General features: G+C 40.2%; 2 protein-coding genes and 1 long non-coding RNA gene across 5 annotated transcripts in view; 2 read left to right on the top strand and 1 right to left on the bottom strand.

Moving 5' to 3' along the window:
* The window catches only part of LOC125271747 (NACHT, LRR and PYD domains-containing protein 12-like), a 1,137,836-nt gene that overhangs the window by 340,167 nt on the left and 772,466 nt on the right, over positions 1-25,203 (top strand). The gene's annotated exons all lie outside the window — the stretch shown is intronic.
* On the bottom strand, positions 1,693-8,452 carry LOC125271799. The gene is made up of 3 exons (XR_007185714.1): positions 8,386-8,452; positions 8,064-8,194; positions 1,693-2,631 (listed from the first exon to the last, which is right to left on the bottom strand). It is a non-coding gene; the product is annotated as an uncharacterized LOC125271799 (long non-coding RNA).
* Positions 10,112-16,834, top strand: dla (deltaA). The gene is made up of 11 exons (XM_048195994.1): positions 10,112-11,906; positions 11,990-12,289; positions 12,375-12,435; positions 12,512-12,769; positions 13,542-13,602; positions 13,696-13,826; positions 14,045-14,214; positions 14,316-14,532; positions 14,622-15,450; positions 15,548-15,782; positions 15,878-16,834. The coding sequence occupies exons 1-11, from the start codon at positions 11,853-11,855 to the stop codon at positions 15,881-15,883; spliced, it is 2,322 nt and encodes a 773-aa protein (XP_048051951.1). The 5' UTR covers positions 10,112-11,852; the 3' UTR covers positions 15,884-16,834.

Genomic DNA, 25,203 nt, shown 5'->3' with positions numbered 1-25,203 from the left:
CAGTGCTGGACTTTGTCTTCATTAAAGTTTGGAGAAACCATGCCTTTGCATTTGTGCCCGTGGGCTGAATGGGCCGCGGGTAATGGATGGAGTACAGGGACCTTTGAGGCGTGTGTGTACGTGTGGAGATGACCACTCCACAGCAGCTGTCTGTCCAGCTTGCAGGGGCATCGGCACACAAAAGCCCCTCTCCCCTGGGGCAAGACACGCAGGGCAGGGGTCTAAGACCTCTACAGAGAGCGCACAAGAGCGACAGAATGCAGGAGAGCCAGAGAAACACAGTGGAGGAAGACAAGGCTGAGTGCTGAGAAAGAACAAGGGCTTCCCCCCCCTTCACCTTCAGGACCCCGTTTGTCCCAGAGCGACCGGCGTGTACGAGAGAATTCCTGAAGAGATCACAACAGGTGCACAGTGGAGGAACACTGACAAAAACACAGATAAACAGAGAGAGAGAGAGAGAGAGAGAGAGAGAGAGTGCAACAGGAGTGCAAATAAACTCTGTCCAGTATGAACTGGCTCCAGACCTGCTTATGAGTCTCAATAATGTCAACAGCTACCAACATATATTTAATATTAAATATATAAACTATAATACTTTATATATACAATTTAAATATATATAGGCCTATATTATTTAATGTTAATTTGTACAATTTAGAATACTATAAATTAGGAAAATAAAGAAATTGTCAAAACGTACACAAAGTTAAACTTTTATATTACACCATATTTATTGCAATTATAATATATATTTTATATTTATGCATATTATTAATGTAGCAAATTAGCTCAAAAGGAAAATATTATGAATAATTATTAAGATTATAAGATATTTCCCTTTTGAGCTATATGTAGCAAATTAGCTCAAAAGGGAAATATTAATAATTATTCATAACTTGTTATGATTATTAATCGTGAATATTTTCCTTTTGAGCTAATTTGCTGCATTAATTAAAAAACAATCAACGTCCATAATCTCATATTTGACACAACTTTATTTTACATATTTATATTCACACACACATATATATATATATATATATATAATTATAAGTATATATTAGAAAATATCAAAATAGTTATATATATATATATATATATATATATATATATATATACACACACTATTGAGATTTTCTAATGTTTACATATAATTGTATTTTTATTTGAAAAATATCAAAATGAATAATGAATAGTTATATATATTTAAATATTCATTTTTATAGATTTCCAATAAAAATAAAAAATGATTCTAACAGTTTTTGTCAAAATGAGACTATGCGGTTTTAAAAAAATAATTACTTTTAAAATTTAATTTAATTTAATGATATATATATATATATATATATATATATATATATATATATACAAAAAATAAATATAAGATTATAAGACTTTAAAGGCAATATTCATAAAATGTAATAATATATAATACTATGTAAAATATAAAATGTAATAATATATAATACTATGTAAAATATATTAATATAATACATATGTAATATATAGTGAAATTTTTCTAATAAAAATATAATAAAAATTATTCTGTCAGGTTTTGGTCAATGTGAGACTGAAGTTTTTTTTTTTATATTTTATAATTACCTTATATATATAAAATTGTATATATAATTACCTTATATATATACTTTTATATATATATATATATATATATATATATGAATAATTGTCCTGGTCAATATATCATTACTAATCAATAGTAACAAACACAGGGGCAGGGTTTCAACAATCATTGAGCTGCTGGTTTAAAGGTGAATATAAACATGAGCATCATGGCGGCGTGTCTACAGATCTCGATTCATATCTGATGTTGAGCTGTGATGGATGAGATGTCAAGGGACAGGCTTCGATCACTGACTCCGGATCAGTGTGTGTGCAGAAATCAACTCCTTTGTGATGAAGCTCTTCCCACGAGCTTCATCTTACCACCGACACACTCGACACCTGCCACCGGCTTTGTCTTAAAAGCTGATCTTAGTTATTCTGTTTTTTTGTGGCTTTGTTGAGGGCAGGTCACTTTTGGAGGGTGTGACTCCGACATTCAACACTTGATTTTGTTACAGAAGCGTGATTACTGTCCCTGTGGCTCTCGTAACCTACAATCACGCCCCGTGTCCCATCACACACCATGTGTTTCTTCCAACGTGACACTCGAGAGCTTTAGCGTCCCATATTAAACGAACTTGAATCCATGCAAAACACACACACACACACACCTGTGTTGTCAGCGTTGTTTGGAAATGAGCAATCATCCTGCAACAGATTGTTTGAGCCTGTCTGGAAGATAGTGCTCATGACAAAGGCTCATAGAGAGCATGTGTCCTCAGGGAATGTGTGTGTGTGTGTGTGTGTGTGTGTGTGTGTGTGTGTGTGTGTGTGTGTGTGTGTGTGTGTGTGTGTGTGTGTGTGTGTGTGTGTGTGTGTGAGGGGGTGATGGAAGTATAGAGCAGGGGGTATAGTTACTGCCCCCTCCTCCTCTTTTACCCCTTTGTGGGCCCTTCTGAGGAGATTGAGGAGGTTAAAAGGGAGGAGAGGGAGAAGAAAAGGAGGATGGGGGATGTGTGAGCCCTAAACACAGGTGCCTACATCTGTTCATCCTCAGGGCAGATGCTGCTGCAGAGACACAGAGAAAGAGAGAGGACTAACTTTTATGGGCTTCATTTTCAAAACAAAAGCCTGGAGTACACTACAAGTCAAAAGTTTGGACACACCTACTCGTTCTTTGTTATTATGCTTCTTCACATTTTAAAGTAATAGTAAAATCATTAAAACTAAGGGGTAAAAAAACATGGAATTATGTAGAGATTAAAAATTAAACTTAGTCTAGGTCCAAGCACTGCTCACTCTGGATATCCATCAACCAACCTGAGGTGCATCCTAGGATGCTTTTAAACACTATACTGAACACTCTTAATAAGGTGTGTCCTAATTTGTGTACTTATTTTGTAGTATATACAGTGTGAATAGAGTGTTAAACACTGAAAATTCCAAAGAGGAAAAAGTGCACTTTAAATACACAGAAGATGCACTTAATTAACCAAAAAAACGAAGTGTGGAATGTTGGACACTTCATGCACTCAACTGTCACAGCTTTAATTACATAGCAGAGGGGGAGGGGCTATCATGACAAAACCTTATAATGTTCAAAAACATACACTGTTGAGTGCATAAGTACATAATAATACTAATAATCTGCATTGTTTGTCCTTTTGATCTTTCATTCAAAAAATTCACAAAATTCTAACCTTTTATTGAAGTAAAGCAATTGAAAGTGGGGGGAAATTCAGATTATGAAATAAATGTTTTTCTCCAATAAATGTTGGCCACAATTATTGGCACACCTAGAAATTCTTATGAATAAAATATCTCTGAAGTATATTCCCATTCATAGTCCCATTTTGTTTTAGCACACCAGGGTGATCATGAACATGAAATTTTCCAGGCATGACTTCCTGTTCCACAGGAATATAAACACGAGGAAACACAAAGGCCAAATTCCCTTAATCATTCATCACAATGAGTAAAAAATAAAGAATATAGTTCTGATGTGCAGCAAAAGATTGTTGAGCTTCACAAAATAGAAAGTGGCTGTAAGAAAACAGCTAAAGCATTGAAAATCCCCATTTCCACTATCAGGGCAATAATTAAAACGTTCCAATCAACTAAAGATGTTACAAAGAGATTAGTTGAGTCTCGAGTCTCAGAAAGCCTAAAAAAAATATTACCAAACAGCACCAACATCCCCACAAGTTGTTCAGGAGGGTTTCAAGAAAAATCCTCTGCTCTCATCCAGAAACAATCTCCAGAATATTCAGATGTCAGACAAGACTGGAACTTCAAACAGCTTCTGTGGTCAGATGAAACTAAAACAAGAGCTTTCTGGCATCAAACCCACCAGATGGGTTTGGTGCACACATGGATAAAAAGTACCCCATGTCCACAGTTAAATATACTGCTGGATCTTTAATGTTGTGGGCCTATTTTTCTGCTGGAGGTCCTGGACATCTTGTTCAGATTCATGGTATCATGGATTCTATCAAATACCAACAGATAAAAAAAATCAAAACCTGACCGCTTCTGCTAGAAATCTTATAATGGGCCGTGGTTGGATCTTCCATCAGGACAATGATCCAAAACAAACACCAAAACCAACACAAAAATGTGTCACTGAGCACAAAATGAAGCTTCTGCCATGGCCATCCCAGTCCCCTGACCTGAAACCTAAAGAAAATGAGTGGAGTAAACTGAAGAGAAGAAGCACCATCATGGAGCTGGAATCTGAAGGATCTGGAGAGATTCTGTATGAAGGAATGGTCTCTGATCTATTCTCAGGTGTTCTCCAAACTCATCAGGCATTATAGAAGAAGAGTCAGAGCTGTTATCTTGGCAAAAGGAGGTTGCATTAATTGGGTGCCAATAATTGTGGCCAACAGGAACTAGAGAAAATTATTTCATAATGAGCTTTCTCCCCCATTTTCAATTGTTTTCTTAAATAAAAATTTAGAATTTTGTGATTTTTTTTTAATAAAAAGATCAAAAGGATAAACAATGCAGATTTATTCACAGCCACCTTTGCTCATATTTACCAAGGGTGCCAATATTAGTGGAGGGCACTGTAGTACTTAGTGTGTCGTTTAAAGTTTCCAAAAGGGGGGTTTCAATTTTTGGTTCCCAAAAAAATCTTTTAGTGACCAGTTCTTAAAATAACCTTTTTTTCTTAGTGTGAGGAACAATTTAATATATATTAGAACATTTTTTCCAATCAAAGAACCTTGGAATGGAAAGGTTCCATGGATGTTAAAGGTTCTTCATAGAAGCATTGATGCCAATAAAGAACCTTTATTTTTAAGAGTGAAGGAGGAACATGTGCATTGATGGTGCTTTTCATTCTCTATCCATTTCAGTTAAATTCTATGAATAAGTTCATGCACAATTTATACTGTGACGCCAAAATATATTTAGACACATAAGTCACACTTAAAAGGCACAATATGTAAGATTTTTTTATTAAAATGTCCAAAAACCACTAGGACAGCGATATATATTTTGTTGACTTGTGTACTTTATCACAGATGTTTTCAAGAATGTTTAACTCTAGAAAAATAAGCAATTTTATCCAGGACACAGACCGTGCATCGCCTATCAATGACATCATACCCGCGTTACCCTTGAGATATATTAATTAATATATTATGTGTATTAGACAAGGGAACAACTGTTTAGATACATTCATCAACAGAAAACTAATCATTGTTATATAGCTCAACACAGTAAGTCTTATTATCTAGTTTTCCTGATTTTCCGCGAGTACCATGATTTTACCATGCTTCAGAGAAACACATGCTAACATAGCATAATCGGATGCAGCTTTGTTTTTACCAACAGTATAACACAGCATTTTCTCCATCATACAATATGTTTTAAAATGAACTGTATGCCATTTATCAACACAAGCCATCCAGCATTCTAAAACAGATCTATCTTACTACAGAGTGTAACAAGTGTCTCACAGCAGCCGCTGAGTGAACGCTCAGAGTAACATTATAACATCAATTTCAACACACTCAAATGTATCTAATATGATAAACAGCGCTGCGTTACCTCATACGCTTGACCGGAAGAAGCGGAAGCGTGTGTTGCTCGTCTCTCATTACAATCTCTCCAGCGGCCTCGTTCACCTCCAACATCACTCGGTCCTGCTCTGTTTCATATTACAGTAATGTTAATAATCTCATCCATGAGCATGATTTCTGCTCGAGTCCCATCCCGATTCTTTTCCACCGGCTGTGAGGTGAAGACCACATCTCCCATGATTCCGCGCTCAATCTCGCCGTCATCAAGCTACGCCTTTGTTTTAGATAGGCGACCTCTAGTGGCAAAAAATTACATATTGTGCCTTTAATGCCTTATTATCACTGCATTGCAGAGTTTAAGCAGAATAACCACAGGTGGAGTTCATCGCATTAACTATCATCATGATCCGCTAATGCTTCACAAACACAAGTGGACAATATACTTGATTTTGAGCACTTTATATTTATTGTTTAAAATAGATTATAAAAAAGTCAAGTTATAATGTTTACTATAAGCATGCTTGTGCTTCTTTAAAAAAATATATAAACACACACATATATATATATATATATATATATATATATATATATATATATATATATATATATATATATATATATGGCCAAAAACTGACAGATTATTTGGACTGGTATGCTATTTTAAAGTAAGCTTTGCTTCTTTAAAATAAATGCCACTTGGTTTGTTCTTATTTCATTAGATAACATACAGACATTTTAGTGACTTAAGTGTCCACAGTATTTGTCAACAAAACTGATTTGAAGCATTTAAGCCATTCACTCAAAAGGTATTAAAGATGATTAGAAACATAGAGGCTACATTGTGAGGTGTGTGCAAACGTTTTGCCTGGTAGCAAGCGGAACTACAAGAGAAATCTTAAAATCATCACGTGGGACGAAAGTGCACTGCATCGACATCTATAGCGTGGTGTCAAAAATGCCTATGACTTGTCAAATCAATATGTTGAGAGACAGAGGTCGATATGTTGTGGTGGCAGGACGCGCGCATCAGTCCCTGGAGCCCTCGAAGCAGATGTGTTTTGATACGCGCAGGCACGCGACAAGCGTCAGCTCCCAAACGTCCACGCCTGTTTCCTTACGCTCGCACACACCCACAAACAGACTCACACGGGCGCAAATAAGAGGATCCCTGCGTAATTATTGAATGATTGTATCCCCTCGGGAGGCCCCCGAGAGAAGCTCAATGAAGCCACGACCACCATGTCCATGGCAACGGCGCATTATAATGAGCCTCGTGGTCAGAGCCAGGGCGCGCGTGGATTGTTCAGCGTGCCCGCGGGCAGCTGGTCAAAGTAATATGATCTGAAACAATGCATGGACCACAGGTAGCCTGATAAACGCGCGTGGGCCTACGCGTTTTTGTATTTTAGCAGAACTTTATGATAAATATGCGACTAAAACGCTTATTTTTCATTCCAAGACGAAAAGGATAAGAATTCCCTCCTCTGACCCCCATAGGAAGTGAAAACAAAAGGTTGGGGGTATCTTAATAAGAGTAAATTTGCTTATTCTGTTTTAAAAATAAGTAGGCCTATGTTTCGACAGGGTTTTGGTAATGAAGTAGTCAAAGAGTTTGCCTGTCTGAACAGGTAAACATAACAAATGCTAATGCTCAATCAGTTTTGCGCTATGTCGATAAAGTTTGACATGTCATTATTAAAGATTTATAATAAAGTGATAATTATATCATGAAAACAAATGCTTTATTTAGAGTATTTTAGATAATTTATGGTTGCTAGTAGCGTGACACTAACCTATAGACACATTGCGCCAAGGAAACTACTTATTATTTATATTTAAAAAATAGGTAGATGTTAAAAAATCCCTTAAAATAGTTAACCCCCTCCCTAAAAGCGATTGTACAAATCGCACACTGGATGTGCGCACCCCTCTCTCTCTCTCCCTGCTCTATCATCCATGTTACCTTCTCCAATCTAGTGCCACGTTTGTGTAAGATACACCGTGGCGTATCAAATCAGATTCTCCAACCCCTTCGCCGATCGATAGGTCGCAAACAACATTATAGCCCCTAATTGTGATCCCCACACGACTTCATATGATCGATCCCGTGTGATGCGAGCCCAGCTTAGGTTCCCACGGCCGCCCATGTGCTGTCTAACTCCGCTGGGACTGCAACACTTCTGGCTTCGCCTGCGCCATCTGGCCCCTGCCGGCCCATACCGTTACAGGTTCTTTAACATGCTTCTAGTTCAATTTAGACCCAGGGCAGTGAGCACACACACACACGCACACGGGCAGAGGGAGGGAGGAGACAGGCGTTTAGTCAGTGGCAGATGGTGTGTAAGGGTCTGGTCGCGTCTGAAGGCGTACCGTAGACCCCCTTCAGTGACTGTCCCCCGAGGGGCTTCACAATCAATGAAAAACGAAAGCGCAAAGAAAGGCAAGAACAAGAAGCGAGCGAGTCCCACTGACCTGATAGCTGAGGGGCTTGAGTTACTGCAGGATCCAGCACTTCAACTGTTACTTCATTCCACAGGGGAGAACGAACGAGCAAAACAACCTGACCAAAGCTGTTGCTTAAGATCTCATGTTTGCCTTGCACACTGTAAAAAGTATTAAAAAGGGGGGAAAGAATGTAAACATAGGCTACTACAGTAAAAATCTGTAAAATGGTTCATTTTAAGACACATTTCAAAAATACACAAAATGCGCATCACTAAATATCATAAGCCTATAAAATATTTTTTTTGGTAAATATTTAAATAAGAAAAAGCAGTACAATAGTATGACATACCTTACACTTTACTACACTGATAAAAAAAAATGGTCTCAAAAGTTGATTTTCGCAGTGATGTCATACACTGTAAAAAAAAAAAAATTTGATATATGTGATTTGTTATCACAACATTTTTTCTTTTGTCAAATCAACTTATATAATTAATGTGGTTCAGATAACATATTTTAAGTTTCTATTGATTAAACCAATCACATTCATTGTATTAACTTACATTTTTAATTTCAATGAACTCAAAATTCATTGTTACAACCTTGTTACTTCAAACCAACAATTATTTTTTACAGTATAGAACCATTTTTGGTTCCCCAAAAAACTTTCCGTGAACAGTTCTTAAAAGAAAAAAATTTAAAAAACCTTAAAGAACCTTTTGTGGAATGTAAAGATTCCATTGATGTTAAAGGTTCTTTATGGAACCATAGATGCCATTACGAACTTGTATTTTTAAGAGTGTACTAAGAAAAAATGTATTCAGCAACAACACATAAAAAATTTGAAAATACAATGTAGGCCTATGAATAGCTTGTTTTTTCATGGGTAAGGGGCATTCCCAGAATTCCCTATGCAAACTATCACTTTTGTTGAGTTTTACTTAAAAAGTTAGTTTTGCCTTCTTGATGTGTGTTTTATGCTGCATTATATGTTGTTTAGTCAGAGACCTGATGTTGTTTTTGTAGGTCACACTAAGGCCAATTTGATCACATTTAAGGCATCAGGTGATCTACCACCTGTGTTGTCATCAGAACATTTACAGTTAAAAATGAATGTTAAAAAAACACTCTAAAAATGCTGTGTTAAAAACAACCTAACTTGGGTTAAATATGGACAAACCCAGCAGGTTGGGTTAAAGTGCACCTATTATGCCCTCTTTCACAAGATGTAATATAAGTCTCTTGTCTGGTCAAGTTTCAGCTTAAAATACCCCACAAAATTGCCCCTATTTGGGGGTGAGCAAAAACATGCCTTTTATATATTGCTGGCTAAAAAAATAAATCCAAAATTGGTTGAAAAAAAATGGCTGGGTGAAAACAACCCAATCCCTGGGTTTGTCCATATTTAACCCAGCATTTTTTAGAGTGTATCTCAGACAGTTTGGTATTTGGCATATGGAATTAGTAAAACATACAACACTTTCGGAACATTGTTACTGTATTTTTTACAGTAAAGCTTCACAACTGCCAGTTTTTAATCATAAAACTGAACTGTAGAATTACAAAAACCTGATATATTTACACTAAAAATGCTGGGTTAAAAACAACCTAAGTTGGGTTGAAAATGGACAAACCCAGCAATTGGGTTGTTTTAACCCAGCGGTTGGGTTAAATGTTTGCCCAACCTGCTGGGTAGTTTTATTTAACTCGACTATTGTTTAAAAATGACTGTATTGCTCGCTTAAAATAAACTCAAAGTATGTTGGCAATTAGCATTTATTAATATGTTTAATAAATTAACATTTATTCAGTTTAATGATAATAATTAATCAATAAACATATTTTGGGTTCAATTTAAGCCAGCCATATAGTAATTTTTAAACAACAGTTGGGTTAAACAAAACTGCCCAGCACATTAGGCAAACATTTAACCCAACTGCTGGGTTAAAACAACCCAATCACTGGGTTTGTCCATTTTCAACCCAGCTTGAGTTGTTTTTAACTCAGCACTTTTTAGAGTGTAGTATAAACGTAGCCTATGTGAGGGGGGAAATGAGTAAACTAAACAGTAAAGAACTGAAAGTGCTGAATTCAAATCACACACACACACACACACAGAGCAAATACAGAAAAAGAGGAATTCCATCTTTTTCAGCCCATGCCCAGAATCCCACTCCAGTCCCCCGCGACCAGCAAAGTTTCACCAGGAATCGATTTTTTTCCACTCTATGTCAGAAAATTTGGCTCATTTAAAGGTTGGTGGATTGGATTGGAAATACAGAAAGAGCTCAAAGCATATCTTAACACAGTGATGTAATTTGTCTCACTTGTGTTTGGTTACTATGGACCTGAGGCGAAAAGCTTTTGTGCTTAAGAAAATCGCACTTAAATGAACGACCAAATTAAGACCCCCCTCCACAACCCCCATTACACACGCGCAAAGCTCGCCCCTTTTCTCTTTCACACACACACGCACACAAACACACACACTTTTTTCTTCGCACAACGCATACTCGCTTTGGGGGAAGAAAAAAAAATCCTCGTAGCTGGTTCTAATGTAAGACAACAGTCGGGCATCGAAGAGGTTCAAAAGACGAAGAAAAACAAACATATATTTGTTTGAATGGGCTCCTGAGAATGGAACGATAAGGAGGCGATTTGCTTGTTTTTGTGGGGCTCTGCGGATCGGCCGATTATGAGAACGGTAGCGCAGGTGCTCCCTGAATTACCATACAGCTGAGAGCAAACTTATTCCGCCTGCACACAATAGCGGTGCGCCCCGGGGATGGCCACGCGAGTAACACACACACACAGGCTAACACACAAACGCACACGCGCGCGCTTCGGACTCTTTCACTGCACGCGTACACACACACACACACACACACAGCGGAAAAGGGAAAAGCAAGTGGAGAATTTGGCCTCCATACAAATGATGCGTATTCTTTTGTGAGTTTGCCTGACGCACACACACTGTTAGCCTGAGGAATGTTTTTTACACACAAATCAGGACTCCCTGAAGCAGGAAACGCGAAGGGAAGCAGACATTTGAAAACTGAGATTGTCTTCCTGTAATGTGCTGGAATTTAACTTTATAAACTTTTAAATATGTTTTTTAGACACACAAAAACACGCGTAACTCCCTTAGAGTGTAAATGGAAGCAATACAAAATGAAACTTTTACATCACGCATTGTGTCATATTCTAATGCAAAATAATAATAAATAATCTGTCTAAAACGTCAAGTTGTAAATTACCGTCACTTCTGCGCGCACACACAGCAGCGCTGATGTGTTTGGTTGGTTGGTAGGGGCTGGTTGCAAGGGAGCCGCATTGTAAAGCGTGGGACAGATTGGGGGTAGTGGTTCATTAGCATATTATTACCCCGGCATGTGGCACCCCGTATAAAACTGGCGGCAGGCGGCCTCGCTCCAGATACAAACGCACAGTGTCCGCGGGAGAAGGACGTGAGGAGTGATGTTGGACCAGTGACAAACCCTGGTTTAGGATCAGACGAAGAAGGAACTATAAGAGAGAGAGTACACTCCGAATTTTGAGGATTATATCATTCCGACGGAATTCAACAAGTCCGTTTATTTTAATTTGGGACTTTCGGTTTCTTTTGGACACACTTTTTTTCCGGGGAAGAACTGGGAATTCTTTTGACATGAAAGGGAACTGCGTTCAAGCTCAGTGTCTTTTGAAAGCAAGCCTATTCCAATGAATCAATCAGTGATTTAATACGAGACTGATCTAGGAGCAGCTCAAAGACTTTAAAAAAAAAAACCTATTTATTTATTTATTTATTTATTCATCATGGGACGCTACTTACTGTTGCTCTTCTCCATCCTGTACATGCTGCTCTGCCAGGTAAGGACTCATTGCTCATGTCAGAATAAAGTAATATGTTCATTCCTATCACATTTAGATCTAATTCATTCATTCTTCTCCAGGCGTCTTCTTCAGGCGTCTTCGAGCTGAAGTTGCAGGAGTTTTTGAACAAGAAGGGCGTACAAGGCAACAAGAACTGCTGTAAAGGTGGGCTTACCACCCCATACCAGCAGTGCGAGTGCAAGACTTTTTTCAGAATCTGCTTAAAACATTATCAGCCCAATGCATCTCCAGAGCCACCCTGCACCTACGGAGGCACCGTCACCCCTGTGCTGGGGTCCAACTCTTTCCAAGTGCCAGATACCTTACCGGACGGTTCTTTCACCAATCCCATCAGGATGAATTTCGGTTTCACGTGGCCGGTGAGTACCCTTTTTAGCACACCGACTTTGAGAAGAAATTCAGAAGTCAGGTGGTCTGATGAATCTGTTTTGTTTGGTGTTGCAGGGAACTTTTTCTCTTATCATTGAAGCGGTGCATGCTGATTCCAAAGAGGATCTGACAACAGGTATGTGATCCGATAACAAAAGTTAATTTGAATACTGTTGAACGGCATGACTGAAAAATGTGCATCTTCTATACAGAAAACCCAGAGCGCATCATCAGCACCATGACCACCCAGAGGCACTTGACTGTGGGCGAGGACTGGTCCCAGGACCTGCACAGCGTGGGTCGAACTGAGCTCAAGTACTCCTACCGCTTTGTGTGTGATGAGCACTACTATGGCGAGGGATGCTCCGTGTTCTGCCGGCCCAGGGACGATGCATTCGGTCATTTCACCTGCGGAGAACGTGGAGAAATCATCTGCGACGCAGGGTGGAAGGGCCAGTACTGCACAGAACGTGAGTAAAAATATTGTATATTAATAAATAATAGGTATAGTAAGCATTGCATACTCTGTAAATGTTGTTTGAAAATCTCAACCCAGATTTGGAAAGGCTGTGCTGTTATTTAGAAAAGAGAGGGAGAAAAAAGGAAGAGGGAGAAAAGAAAAAAAAACAAAGTTAACGGTTACAAACAACTTGTAACTAAAACCCTGCCCCCCACACTCACACTCCCCCTTCCAGCCCACTCTCACAACACACCACTTGATTTATTCCAGTCGGGAGGAGGAAAGTTTTTAGGAATAATCTCACGCGTGCCATAAATTTACATGCTGCTGTTCGATTGGTTGCTTGCGGAGTGGGCCGGCTGCCGATTGGCTGGCGGAGGGGAGGTATTGTTTGAAGTGGGCAGCTGCCGGGAGTGCGCAGACAATGGAGCAGCTGTCGCCCGCTGGCCGCGCATACACCAGCTGTCCACTCTTATCTTCCCTACCCGGAGACATTGAGAGCACAGGGGAGAAAAAAAGTTTTGACCCACAGTGAAGAGAGGGAGGAAAGAAGGGTCCCCTTGTTTGTGAGCGCCCCATTGTTGTCATGTGTTAAGCAGGAATTCTTCAGTGGTGATTAGGAGATTTTGGTATTTTTTAGCAAGGGAGAATGCTAATGGGTTTAAGTGATTCCACCTTCCCTTCTTATTTGACGCAAAATGTGTTAGTTAGGATTTACGGAAAGTTAAAATAAGAAAATGCGGCTCCTCGATCCTAATGCAGGTGTTTTATCCTCCTTACAGCAATTTGCCTCCCAGGATGTGACGAGGAGCATGGCTTCTGCGAGAAACCCGGAGAGTGCAAGTATGTTCATCACAATGTTCACATCATTAGCTGTTGAAATCACATTCAGGACTGATTTTCTAACCGGATGATTTGGTTTATATTGTGCATCAGGTGCAGAGTAGGCTTTAAAGGCCGCTACTGTGATGAGTGCATACGTTACCCAGGATGCCTTCATGGGACCTGCCAGCAACCATGGCAATGCAACTGCCAGGAAGGCTGGGGAGGCCTCTTCTGCAACCAAGGTAAGCACAAAAGATCAAAGAAAAGCATTTAAAATGGCCTTGAAAGACTAGAAGGATGTTTGGTAGAGAGGAGAGAGGCTGGCTGAAAGAGAAACATGAGTTCACAAGTACTCAAGACGACAAAGAAAGAGCGAGCAACAGCTGTCCAGCTGCGGTCCAACCATGTGTCGCTGCTTTCGGTCGGATTAATGCTCAACATATGTCCGCCTCTGTTATAGATCTGAACTACTGCACACATCATAAGCCCTGCCTGAATGGAGCCACTTGTAGTAACACCGGTCAGGGCAGCTACACCTGTTCCTGTCGCCCAGGATTCACTGGAGCCAGCTGTGAGATTGAGGTCAACGAATGCACAGGCAACCCCTGCCGCAACGGAGGAAGCTGCACTGTAAGTGTAAATGCTTCATATATAGATTTAGACTTGTATACAATCACATACAAACCAATGTTTTTGCAATAAAACACTCACATATTCTTTTGCTTTCACAGGACATGGAGAACACCTACAGCTGTGCCTGTCCGCCTGGTTTTTACGGCAACAACTGCGAGCTTAGTGCCATGACGTGTGCGGATGGGCCGTGCTTTAACGGCGGACGCTGCGCCGACAATCCGGATGGTGGCTACTTCTGCCAGTGTCCCACTGGATACGCAGGGTTCAACTGCGAGAAGAAGATCGACCATTGCTCCTCCAGTCCATGCTCAAACGGTATGATGCACTTTTGGATTTGAACTTCACAGATCTTTGTGTTGAAACAAGTCCAGAACCTCATTCTCTTCCCCCTCTTCGATCCACAGGTGCACGCTGCGTCGACTTGGTGAACTCGTACCTGTGCCAGTGTCCAGAAGGGTTCACGGGTATGAACTGCGATCGCGCAGGGGACGAGTGCTCGCTGTACCCTTGCCAAAATGGCGGGACATGCCAAGAAGGCGCCAGTGGTTACATCTGCACATGCCCACCTGGTTACACTGGACGAAACTGCAGTTCACCTGTGAGCCGCTGCCAACACAACCCCTGCCATAACGGCGCCACCTGCCATGAGAGGAACAACCGCTACGTGTGTGCTTGCGTCCCGGGATATGGAGGACGCAACTGCCAGTTCTTGCTTCCGGACAGAGCGTCCCAAATAGGCAGCGACGTTCCCTGGACTGCTGTGGGGTCGGGAGTCTTGCTGGTGCTGTTGTTGGTAGTCGCATGTGCCGTGGTGGTGGTCTGCGTTCGCTCTAAGGTTCAGCAGCGCCGGCGGGATAGAGAAGAGGAGGTCGCCAATGGCGAAAATGAAACGATCAACAACCTTACAAACAACTGCCACCGTGACAAAGATCTGGCTGTAAGTGTCGTTGGAACAGCACCTGTCAAGAACATCAACAAGAAGATCGATTTTCACAGCGATCATGACGACCTGAGCATGACTACAGAGAAGAGGAGCTATAAGACGCGACATGCGCCTGCAGACTACAACCTGGTACATGAAGTAAAATATGAGGTGAAGCACGAGGTGAAACTGGAGCATGCCGGGAAGGAAATGACGGCGAAGGAGTTGTCCGATAGCTGCGAGGACGTAAAGTGCCAATCTCTGCAGGACTCTTCCGAGTTTGAGGAGAAGCGCAGGAAACGTCTGAAAAGGTAAAAATGGTGTTTGAGATTTCGTCCTGTAACCATTAACTCAACTTCCTCTCAAAAGTATGCATTGCTAACACGCTGCTCTCTCTTTTCTTCACAGCGATGCATCAGAAAAGTCAAAATATTCAGAGTCGAGGTATTCTGAATCAAAGTATTCTGAATCGAAGTACTCAGAATCAAAGTACTCAGAATCAAACTATTCTGATTCGCTGTATTCCGAGTCAGCATGTGCGTCGGCATGTGCATCGGCATCCACGTCGGCTTGTGTCGACACCAAATACAAATCCGTCATGGTGATGTCGGAGGAAAAAGATGAATGTGTAATTGCAACTGAGGTGAGTGGCACTTTACTTCATGCAAACAATGTACATCCATTCAACATTCTTACCTTGAATCTGGGAACTAACAGACTTTTTATTGTCCATCTCAGGTGTAATGGGCCTGCAGGAAGCCGATGCTCATTGTGTCCTATGGGAGACATTTTGAACTCCCTAAGAAAATGCTGCTGCTCGAAACCTTAGGTGGAAACGTCCCACCTCGTGACTACTGCTGCTGAGAAACTAAGACTGATTAACTGATATTCAGGATGAGCTGGTTCTCTGTACTGAAAGAGGCACAGGCAGTGGTGGCCTGTAGGCTTGGAAACTTGTGGAAATGATAATGATGGCAGGAGTGTCATTGAAATTTCAAATGTAGTTGTAAAATTTACCTGTAAAGCCATTTTAAAGGTGTTGGACAATATGTGTCCATTTTTAAAGTTTTTTTTATTATCGTGGGTTCATCACACACGAAAATGGCATTAGGAAAAAAAATGGAAACAGAAAGATACAAGAAAAGTAAAGTAAAGTATCACAGTGTTTTGCCATGTGATGTCCAATACAGCATTGTGGCAATGTTTTAACAATATTTTGGCAACATTTGCTGGTTTTTCGCCAATAATTCCCACAGGCTTTTACTGTGCCCAGAGACTGCACCAAACATTAAGGATGTTAAGGAAGTAGTTTAAAATAAATGTGTCACAAATCGTCTTGCCGTTGACTGTCTAAACGACACCGTGGCAAAGTTGTGACAACATTTTAGCAATATTTTGGCAACATTTGCTGGCCCCACAAGTCAGTGTACAAGGGACTACATCAAAACGGTGGATGTTCAGCCATACTGGCCTGTCTAGCACTGGGTTAAAATGTCACATGATGTCATATCCTGTCACATGACCAGTGGAAACTATGTGTATTACTTGATCACTGTGTAAATGGGAAAAATAAGTGCTCAAAAAAAAAAAAATCTCAAAGTCTTCCAAGCCTCCGCTTTTTTGCATTATGGTTTAGAAAATGTATGTAATTTGTTTTTCGACGTAAGAAAATAAGTTTGTGTTGATGATGAATAATATCCTTGTTTGTATGTTTTTGTTTTCTTTTTTATAACAAGAGTTGTATGATTTAAGTTAATTTATTTTTATTTAAGTTGTATTTCTAAATATTTGTAATGTTTTTAAGATTATTTAAGTTTGTGTTTTTCCTAAGTTGCTCCTGTTACTTGCAAAGGCACTTCGGGTTGCTGGGATGTTTTGAGAAAAAGATATTTAAGAAGGATTGTAAAAAATGTTATTAATGCTATTGTTTTCATTAACAGGTTTTTGTTTGATTTCCTTTCTCTGAATGAAGTTTTAGCTTAAATTATTTTTCCAAATAAAGATTATGAACTATTGAATATGTTATTGTTTTATTAACTCTACTACACCATACACTCCTTTTTCACACTTTCTATTTCAGCTTTTTCGGTCTAAAGTAAAGACAAACTTATAAATCACATGAACATACACATGAACCACCAAAAACAAACTGCAAAACCTTTAGATGCTGCTAAATTGGAGCCTCTTTTCTTTTAAGCCTCTTTTGTGGTGATTCACGTTTTCTATCGAGTCTTTTCTGGGTGTTGGATTTATGACTTCTATGTGTGCCACTCTGTAAGGGTTGGAAATGGTTCTTTAGAAAATAGGGAATAGATTGGGATGCGGGTTCTTTATAGGGATGAGAACGAAGCTAATCATTAACATCTGCTCTGGCCTCTTGGTCACCCCATACTGGGCTATTCATCGCTTTACCCCACATTCTGCCTGCCGCGGGTGCATCGCTCAAGAGAAGGGCCTTTGAGAAAAGGCGTCAAATAGCTGCAGGATGTTTACAAGTTTTCCAACTTGACTAGAGGGAGAAATTTAAAGCTTTGGGAAGAGCTGGGGGGGGGGGGCCTTGAGCTAGTTGGCAGATTTCCTAAATGGATGAAACTATTTGGCAGGTGTTTTGGCGGGAAAGACTTTCTTGATTTCAAACATGCATGACTAAAATAACCCCCCCAAAAAAGTGTTTAATGCTGTTCTCTTAAAAAACTTGCTTTCGATTAAGAAAAACTTTGCAAGAGATTTTGTATCCTAACACTGAAGTAGCTAGAGAACAAAATGTCTTTTGTTGAGCTTTTATGGCTAAACATTAAGCTGGAGGAGAAGTTCAGAGGAGTTCTGGCTGAGGTCTCTTACAACACTCATCAATGGAGCTCTGGGGAACAGGCAGAGTCACACAATGTAGTAGCGGACAATAGCCGATACAAAAGGGCACCATTTGGGAGAGGCAGTGTGTGCCTATGAATGGAGGGAAGGGAGGGGGCAAAGAACGACAGATGTTGTCTGTCCTCCTGAGTCAAAGCGTCCTGCAGGCAGAAAACACCAGCTAGACCCCACATGGCCATGGATGAGAGACACAATGGAGACCCTTCAGCTCACATCTCTTGGTCTTCTCTGATATTTCACATCTGAAGGTAGCTTGAAACTACTTCACATTGCATTGCAAAAGAAGCACTTCACTTTATTTACATACTGACCCTGAGATCAATAATTAAAAGCTTTATTTTAGGCAGTTTTACACTTTATTTACACCAAAACAAGTCTTATTACTGCTCATACTTAAAGTTATGAATTTTTCAAAATCCCTAATACTTAGCAACCTCATAACTCTCATAACATAAAACTCATTCACTCAGAACACAGGAGCAACCTCGTAGTAATGCCCTGACAACCACCCAGAACACCTTAGCAACCACATGCTGCATCTGAAACATGCTATTCCATAGCGACTATTCTATGCAATTAATGTCAAGCAAAGCACACATGTTTGGATCGGTGCCGAATGAGAGAGAATTGTAAAAGATTTTTTTGTGGAATGAAGGGAACAAAAATACATATTTATAGCATTTATTATGTTTGCAAATGTATCATTTTATCTACAAGCATTTTAAATTATTTCTGAATGTAGTAATAACATATGCCTTATATACAGATGCACCTTATGTTTTTTTTCTCTCAACAATGCAATTTTTACCCAGTGCAACTTAGTCAGGTGTGACTTTAAAAGAAAATACAGTAGCCATGTGCTAACAACAACCCAAAACACACTTAGCAATGCCCTGGCAACTCCTCAAAACACCTTAGCAGTCTCAAACCCTCAAAGTCACCCAGAATACCCCAGTATTCACACAGCAACACCCTAGCAACTTCTCAAAACACCCTAGCAATTTCAGACCACCCAGAACACCCCAGCAATATCATAGCAACGCCCTAGCAACTATTCAAAACACCTTAGAAATCTCAAACCCTCAAAACCACCCAGAACACCCCAGCAACCACATAGCAACACCCTGTAAACTACTCAAAACACCCTAGCAAACTCATAGCAATGCCATAGCAACTTCTCAAAACACCTTAGCAATTTCAAACCCTTGAAACCACCCAGAACACCATTGTAAAAAAAAAAAAACCACCCAGAATACTGCAGCAGTCACATAGCAATGTCATGGCAACTACTCAATCCACATTACCAATCACATAGCAATGCCCTAGCAACTTCTCAAAACACCTTAGCAATTTCAAACCCTTGACACCACTCAGAACACCCTAGCAATCACATAGCAACACCCTGGCAACTACTCAAGACACCTTAGCAATTTCAAACAATTGAAACCACCCTGAACACCCCTGTAATCACATAGCAACGCCCTGGCAACTACTCAAAACACCCTAGCAATCACACAGCAATGTCCTAGCAACTACTGAAAGTGCCTTAGCAATCTCAAACCCTCAAAACCACCCAGAACACTCCAGCAATCAAATAGCAACGCCCTGGCAACTACTCAAAACACCCCAACAATCTCATAGCAATGTCCTGGCAACTACTCAAAACACCTTAGCAATCACATAGCAATGCCCTGGCAACTACTCAAAACACCTTAGCAATCACATAGCAATGCCCTGGCAACTACTCAAAACACCCCAACAATCTCATAGCAATACCCTGGCAACTACTCAAAACACCCCAACAATCTCATAGCAATGTCCTGGCAACTACTCAAAACACCCTAGCAATCACATAGCAATGCCCTGGCAACTACTCAAAACACCTTAGCAATCACATAGCAATGCCCTGGCAACTACTCAAAACACCCCAACAATCTCATAGCAATACCCTGGCAACTACTCAAAACATCCCAACAATCTCATAGCAATGCCCTGGCAACTACTCAAAACACCTTAGCAATCTCAAACCCTCAAAACCACCCAGAACACTCAGCAATCACATAGCAATGCCTTGGCAACTACTCAAAACACCCCAACAATCTCATAGCAATGCCCTAGCAACTACTGAAAATGCCTTACAAAAATCTCAAACGCTTGAAACCACCCAGAACACTCCAGCAATTACATAGCAACGTCCTGGCAACTACTCAGAACACCCTAGCAATCACATAGCAATGCCCTGGCAACTACTCAAAACACCCTAGAAATCTGATACAAAACACCATATCAACCTCATTGCAACACAATGGAAGCCTCATAGCAACACCCTAGCAACCACTCAGAACACCTCTGCAGGGTCATAGCAAAGCCCTGACAACCAACCAGAACACTCTAGCATGGTTGTGGTGAGTTTCGCATGGGCAGAAGAAGGGTAGAAGATGTAAAAATCGAATTAAATTTAAATTATTTAACGATTGGCGTCTAAAGAACAAATATGGGCATGGCCTTTAATATTAAAATTATAGAGCAATCTTAAGATCACTTTCTTAAGAAGGCCTCTGCCAAGTGCAGAAAGGTAGTTTTGCGCAAGCAACTCTAGATCAAACTGGGTAAGTGTTCTGCACTTCAATTAGCACTAGATCTTGAGCTGGCATCAATGTGACTTCATGGAAAACAAAGAAGGGAATAAGAGGTTTGCTCTGTGATCCCGTTGCATTTTAATGAGCCGATCATGTAGAGTCCTCAGGGAACAGACGTAACACTATATTCCGGCACAACATGGACGCTAAAATACTAAACAGCAGCGTACTCAAATCGCAAAGTCATCAGTCACGTCTAACTGAGCTGTGAGGGCTCGGTTCACGTCCGCTGACTGTAGTTATTTATGCGCCATTACCAGCAGGTGAAGTTGGAAAACTGACCAGGGAAGAAACTGAGGCTGGTACGGGCAGAGCTGGAAATAACTGAAGAACACAGATAAGAAGAACATGTGAACTGGGAACAGGAGAACAAGGAAGAGGACTCGGGTGCAATAGGGACAGACCAGGTGTGATGAAATAGTCATGAGGAGAGGCAGAGTCTAGCTTGAGTTACACCTGCCGGTCCTAAAGTAATGAGGAAAGAGCGAGAGAAAGAACGCCACAGAGATGGGCAGAAGGAGGAGAGATACAAGACGCTGGCAAGGGCATTCGTGAAGTCTTGGGAGCACTGAGAAGGTTTGTGTTTTATTTGTGGACTTCTGCTTTAGGATTGACTTATGCTTTATTATTCTATCTTTGCTGGCTTCTTTCTGCTTACACTAAAAGTGCTCGCTAACCTTGCATGTCTGTTCCGTAAGCTCATGCTCCACACTGTAGTGTATAGCTAAAATTCATTGTATCTAGATGTTAATTTGAGTTATTTTACGATGTAACATCACTTGATTAGTTGCTTGAGCTCTGGCATAAAATCCTCTAACCTTTAAGCCTCGAGGAACTTGTTTAACCCACGAGCTACATTAAAATATCCTGTTTCTGGTACAGATACTGCTAAGATTGCACTTATCGCTGTATTTAGGAGTTAAAAGTCTCTACCTTCACCTCAGCAATATAAATTATTCAAGAACGCTTGGATTCTGTCACAATCTGCCAATCAGGGAAATTAAGGTGATGTGTCCTGAACAAGCAGCTGCTGTGGTGCCAATTTGTTCTTCGCTACTACGTCTCTTGACACAACCGAGTGCATCAATCCTGTGTATGTACTGCCGTTTCGAAGAGCCGTCAGAGTCACCAGACAATCTACAACAAAATGAAAATCAGATGCTTATAGAAATGCATTTTATGGGTTATATGCAAATCAGTAAATGGACAATGCAATAACGTTTTCTCCTTACATCAAAACTTATCCACAATCAAAAAATGACAAAACTATTATAGTATGCCAATGACACTAAAATAAAACTGCTGTGGACCGTGGACCGAAAGTTAATGTTGCATTATATGCAACTATTTTACATTCAAATTTACATTTAGAACATTTAATTTTTATTCTCTGCATTTAAATGGCATGATTTTTCCCCCCTTTCCCCCCCCCCTCTCTTTTGATATGGCTTGGCAAGCCAAATCAAAGGTCATCACTGGTCAACTGGTTAGGGCATCTCCGGCTTAAACGGTTTACAAGCTTTCCTCGATCAAAGAATACACTGAAGATCACCGTTTACATGACCTGACACACATCTGTTTCTTAAGATCAGCATCATTCTCCTCAAGCTGCAGGTGGAGCTGAACACTATTTGAAATACGTCAATATGTTACTTGACCGTGTCTAATTCAGATAATGGATGAAGACAAAGACTCATTAGAGAGTGTTGTACCATCTGCTTTAATCTACTACTAATAAACTTCACTGAAAACCAGGAACAAGTAATAAAGATGTTGACAAGTTGAGTTATTTAGTCAAAGTGATCATTGTTAAGCCAATAAGAGCACTATATAAATATTATTTTGAATTCCATGCTCCAGTTCCATAGATAACATGAAATGTGCACTTTGAATTAAGTATATATTTTTAACCCATCGGCAGAAATTTTTTCTTGTTTTATTCTAAAACTAATATGTTTTATTTTTCGAAAACAAGTCTTAATATCTTTTGTCATTTTGCTTTGTTAGTAAATCTATCTTCATTTAAGAATTAAGAATTACTGGAAAACAAGAGAAAAATACTGAAAAGGAAAAGGTTTTGCAGCATGGGCCTAGAAAGGAAAAATGATGCCATAATAACTCTGATGATTTTCCATGTGCAGACACAAGCAACAGCTCTAGAACAAAGCGTGACCTGAAGCGCTCTAGAACAAACCTCTGAGAGAGGACCTGAAGAACTTATCTGCAATACAAAGGAGCAGTCAGACCTATAATCAGACCTAAAGCATGACTCGACTGGAACCGGCTCTCCAGCGCTCAGAAAGTCGCTCTGTGATAGAAACACAGAGCAGGAGAGAAAGCGCTAACACAAGCAGAAGAGGAAGCATCAGCATGAGCAGAAGAGAAAGTGTCAGCCAACACACAGGTGAGAATTAATGCTGCATGTGTTCACGCCATGTCATAATTACTGTAATTACTAGATGATAACCCTTGATGTTTAACTCGGAGCTGTTTACATTCTCAGACTCAGAATTAAACTGTGTAATTTGAGTAATCAACAGACAAAACAACAATACATCAAGTAACAGTTGTTATGCAAATGCCTTATTAATAAACGTATTGTACTAGCTACATTGAACTGCATCGTATGTCTTTTGTTTATTTTTGAATAAACAAGGAATTACTAAGCAGAAATATTACGAGATAACTACTTAAAGGGGTGGTTGATTATGATTTCACTTTTTTAACTTTAGTTAGTGTGTAATGTTGCTGTTTGAGCATAAACAACATCTGCAAAGTTACGACGTTCAAAGTTCAATGCAAAGGGAGATATTTTCTTTTAAAGAATTCGCTGTTTAAGGACTACAACAAACTGCTGGTAGGGACTACAACAAACTTCTTCCTGGGATAGTGACATCACTAACCCTAAAATTTACATAAACCCCGCCCCCAAGAACACACAACAAAGGGGGTGAGGCCATGTTGGGCTGCTTTAGAGAAGAGGAAGAGTTGTTGTAGTAAAGTGTTGTTATCATGCCGTCATTTAATGCCGGACTGCTTCACAATTCAACACTGGATTTGTACAAAAGATTAACATGACGGCACATGTTAGTTGATGAGTTGAATCAACTACATAAATTTATCCACTAACCATTCGGAATTGTCCAGTTTCATTCTAAAAGTTGTAACTTCTTCCTGAGTCTCTCCATCAGTGTCGACTCCGGTTTGAACAATGTAAGGCTGAACACCGTTACTGACAATCCTCATTTTGGCTGCGTGAGATTTTCCAGCTTTGTTGTTGTTGAGTAACTGAAGCGTGAGCTGTTAAAGCTCCGCCCTCTTCTGGAGCAGCAGCTCATTTGAATTTAAAGGGACACACACAAAAACAGTGTGTTTTTGCTCACACCCAAATAGGGACAAATTTGACAAGCTATAATAAATGATCTGTGGGGTATTTTGAGCTGAAACGTCACAGACACATTCTGGGAACACCAGAGACTTATATTACAGTTGTGAAAGGGGCATTATAGGTCCCCTTTAACAACACTTTATTGCTGTGTTTCCGCACAACAATGCCGCTGTCAGGTGGTACAAGTCGGAAATTCAGAATTTACAAGTAGAAATCACCAGTTCTACGAGGACGCTTTTTACAATTTGGAATCTCATAATCATGGTTATTCAAAAATTGCATGAACGCAGCGTAAATGCTCACCACAACTATAATGATAATGAAACAAAGGAACAATATTGTTGGAATCACTTTCAGAATTTTTTTTCCAGTTGTTGAATGATTAAAAACACTGACAGCCAATCAGAATCCACCCAACTTTAGCGCATTATAATAATATTGTAGACACTATTATAGTTATCGTTATAGTTTTGTAAAGTTATACAGTGAGTGTTTTGTTTTGTATATGCAATAATAATAATAATAATTAAAAAAATTAATTTTACATCAGTGCTGTGTCAATGTAAAATCTTCCTCAAACAGAGACTAGAAGAGAACCAGAACAAAGTGGTGGCCGTGCCATTTTTAAGAGAGCCAATCGCTTCCTTTCCCAAGACCGGGAAAAAGAAGATGGCAGTCCTCCTGCTCCCTTGCGCCACTACGAGAGAGGCCACCCTCTTCCGGCCAATCACAGCCCTGAGCGCAAAGCCACCATCCCCTACCGAAACCGTGACCTGGGCCTCCCGTCCCACAGGAGGCGCTCTGACAATCTCAGCGATGAGGCAATGAGCGGCCTCTCCCCCCAGCGACACATGTCCTATTCAAATTTCAGACGTGGAGACAGCCAATCTCGCACAAGCCCTCGTTCCTGCAGCCCGAGATCTACAAACATCTCGCCACAAAGGCGGGGGGAATCGCGCAGCTCATCCCATCGCAGAGGTTCCACAACGCACGGTCATCGCACGTCCTCACAACAGACTTCTGGGAAATGCACTCCGTCACGAACAAGAGATTCGGTAGTCACGCGCAACACATCCCCCTCGCGAAGCTCAGGGAGGAATAAATATGCAGACTCCTTTAGCCCCGCCCACAAAAGAAGCCCCTCCCAGAGTTCTTACGGGCACAGC

The sequence above is a fragment of the Megalobrama amblycephala genome, linkage group LG7 (assembly GCF_018812025.1).
Source record: "Megalobrama amblycephala isolate DHTTF-2021 linkage group LG7, ASM1881202v1, whole genome shotgun sequence".
NCBI classification, from domain to species: domain Eukaryota; kingdom Metazoa; phylum Chordata; class Actinopteri; order Cypriniformes; family Xenocyprididae; genus Megalobrama; species Megalobrama amblycephala.
The sequence above is the reverse complement of the archived record's forward strand: the minus strand, read 5'-3'. Positions and strand labels throughout refer to the sequence as shown.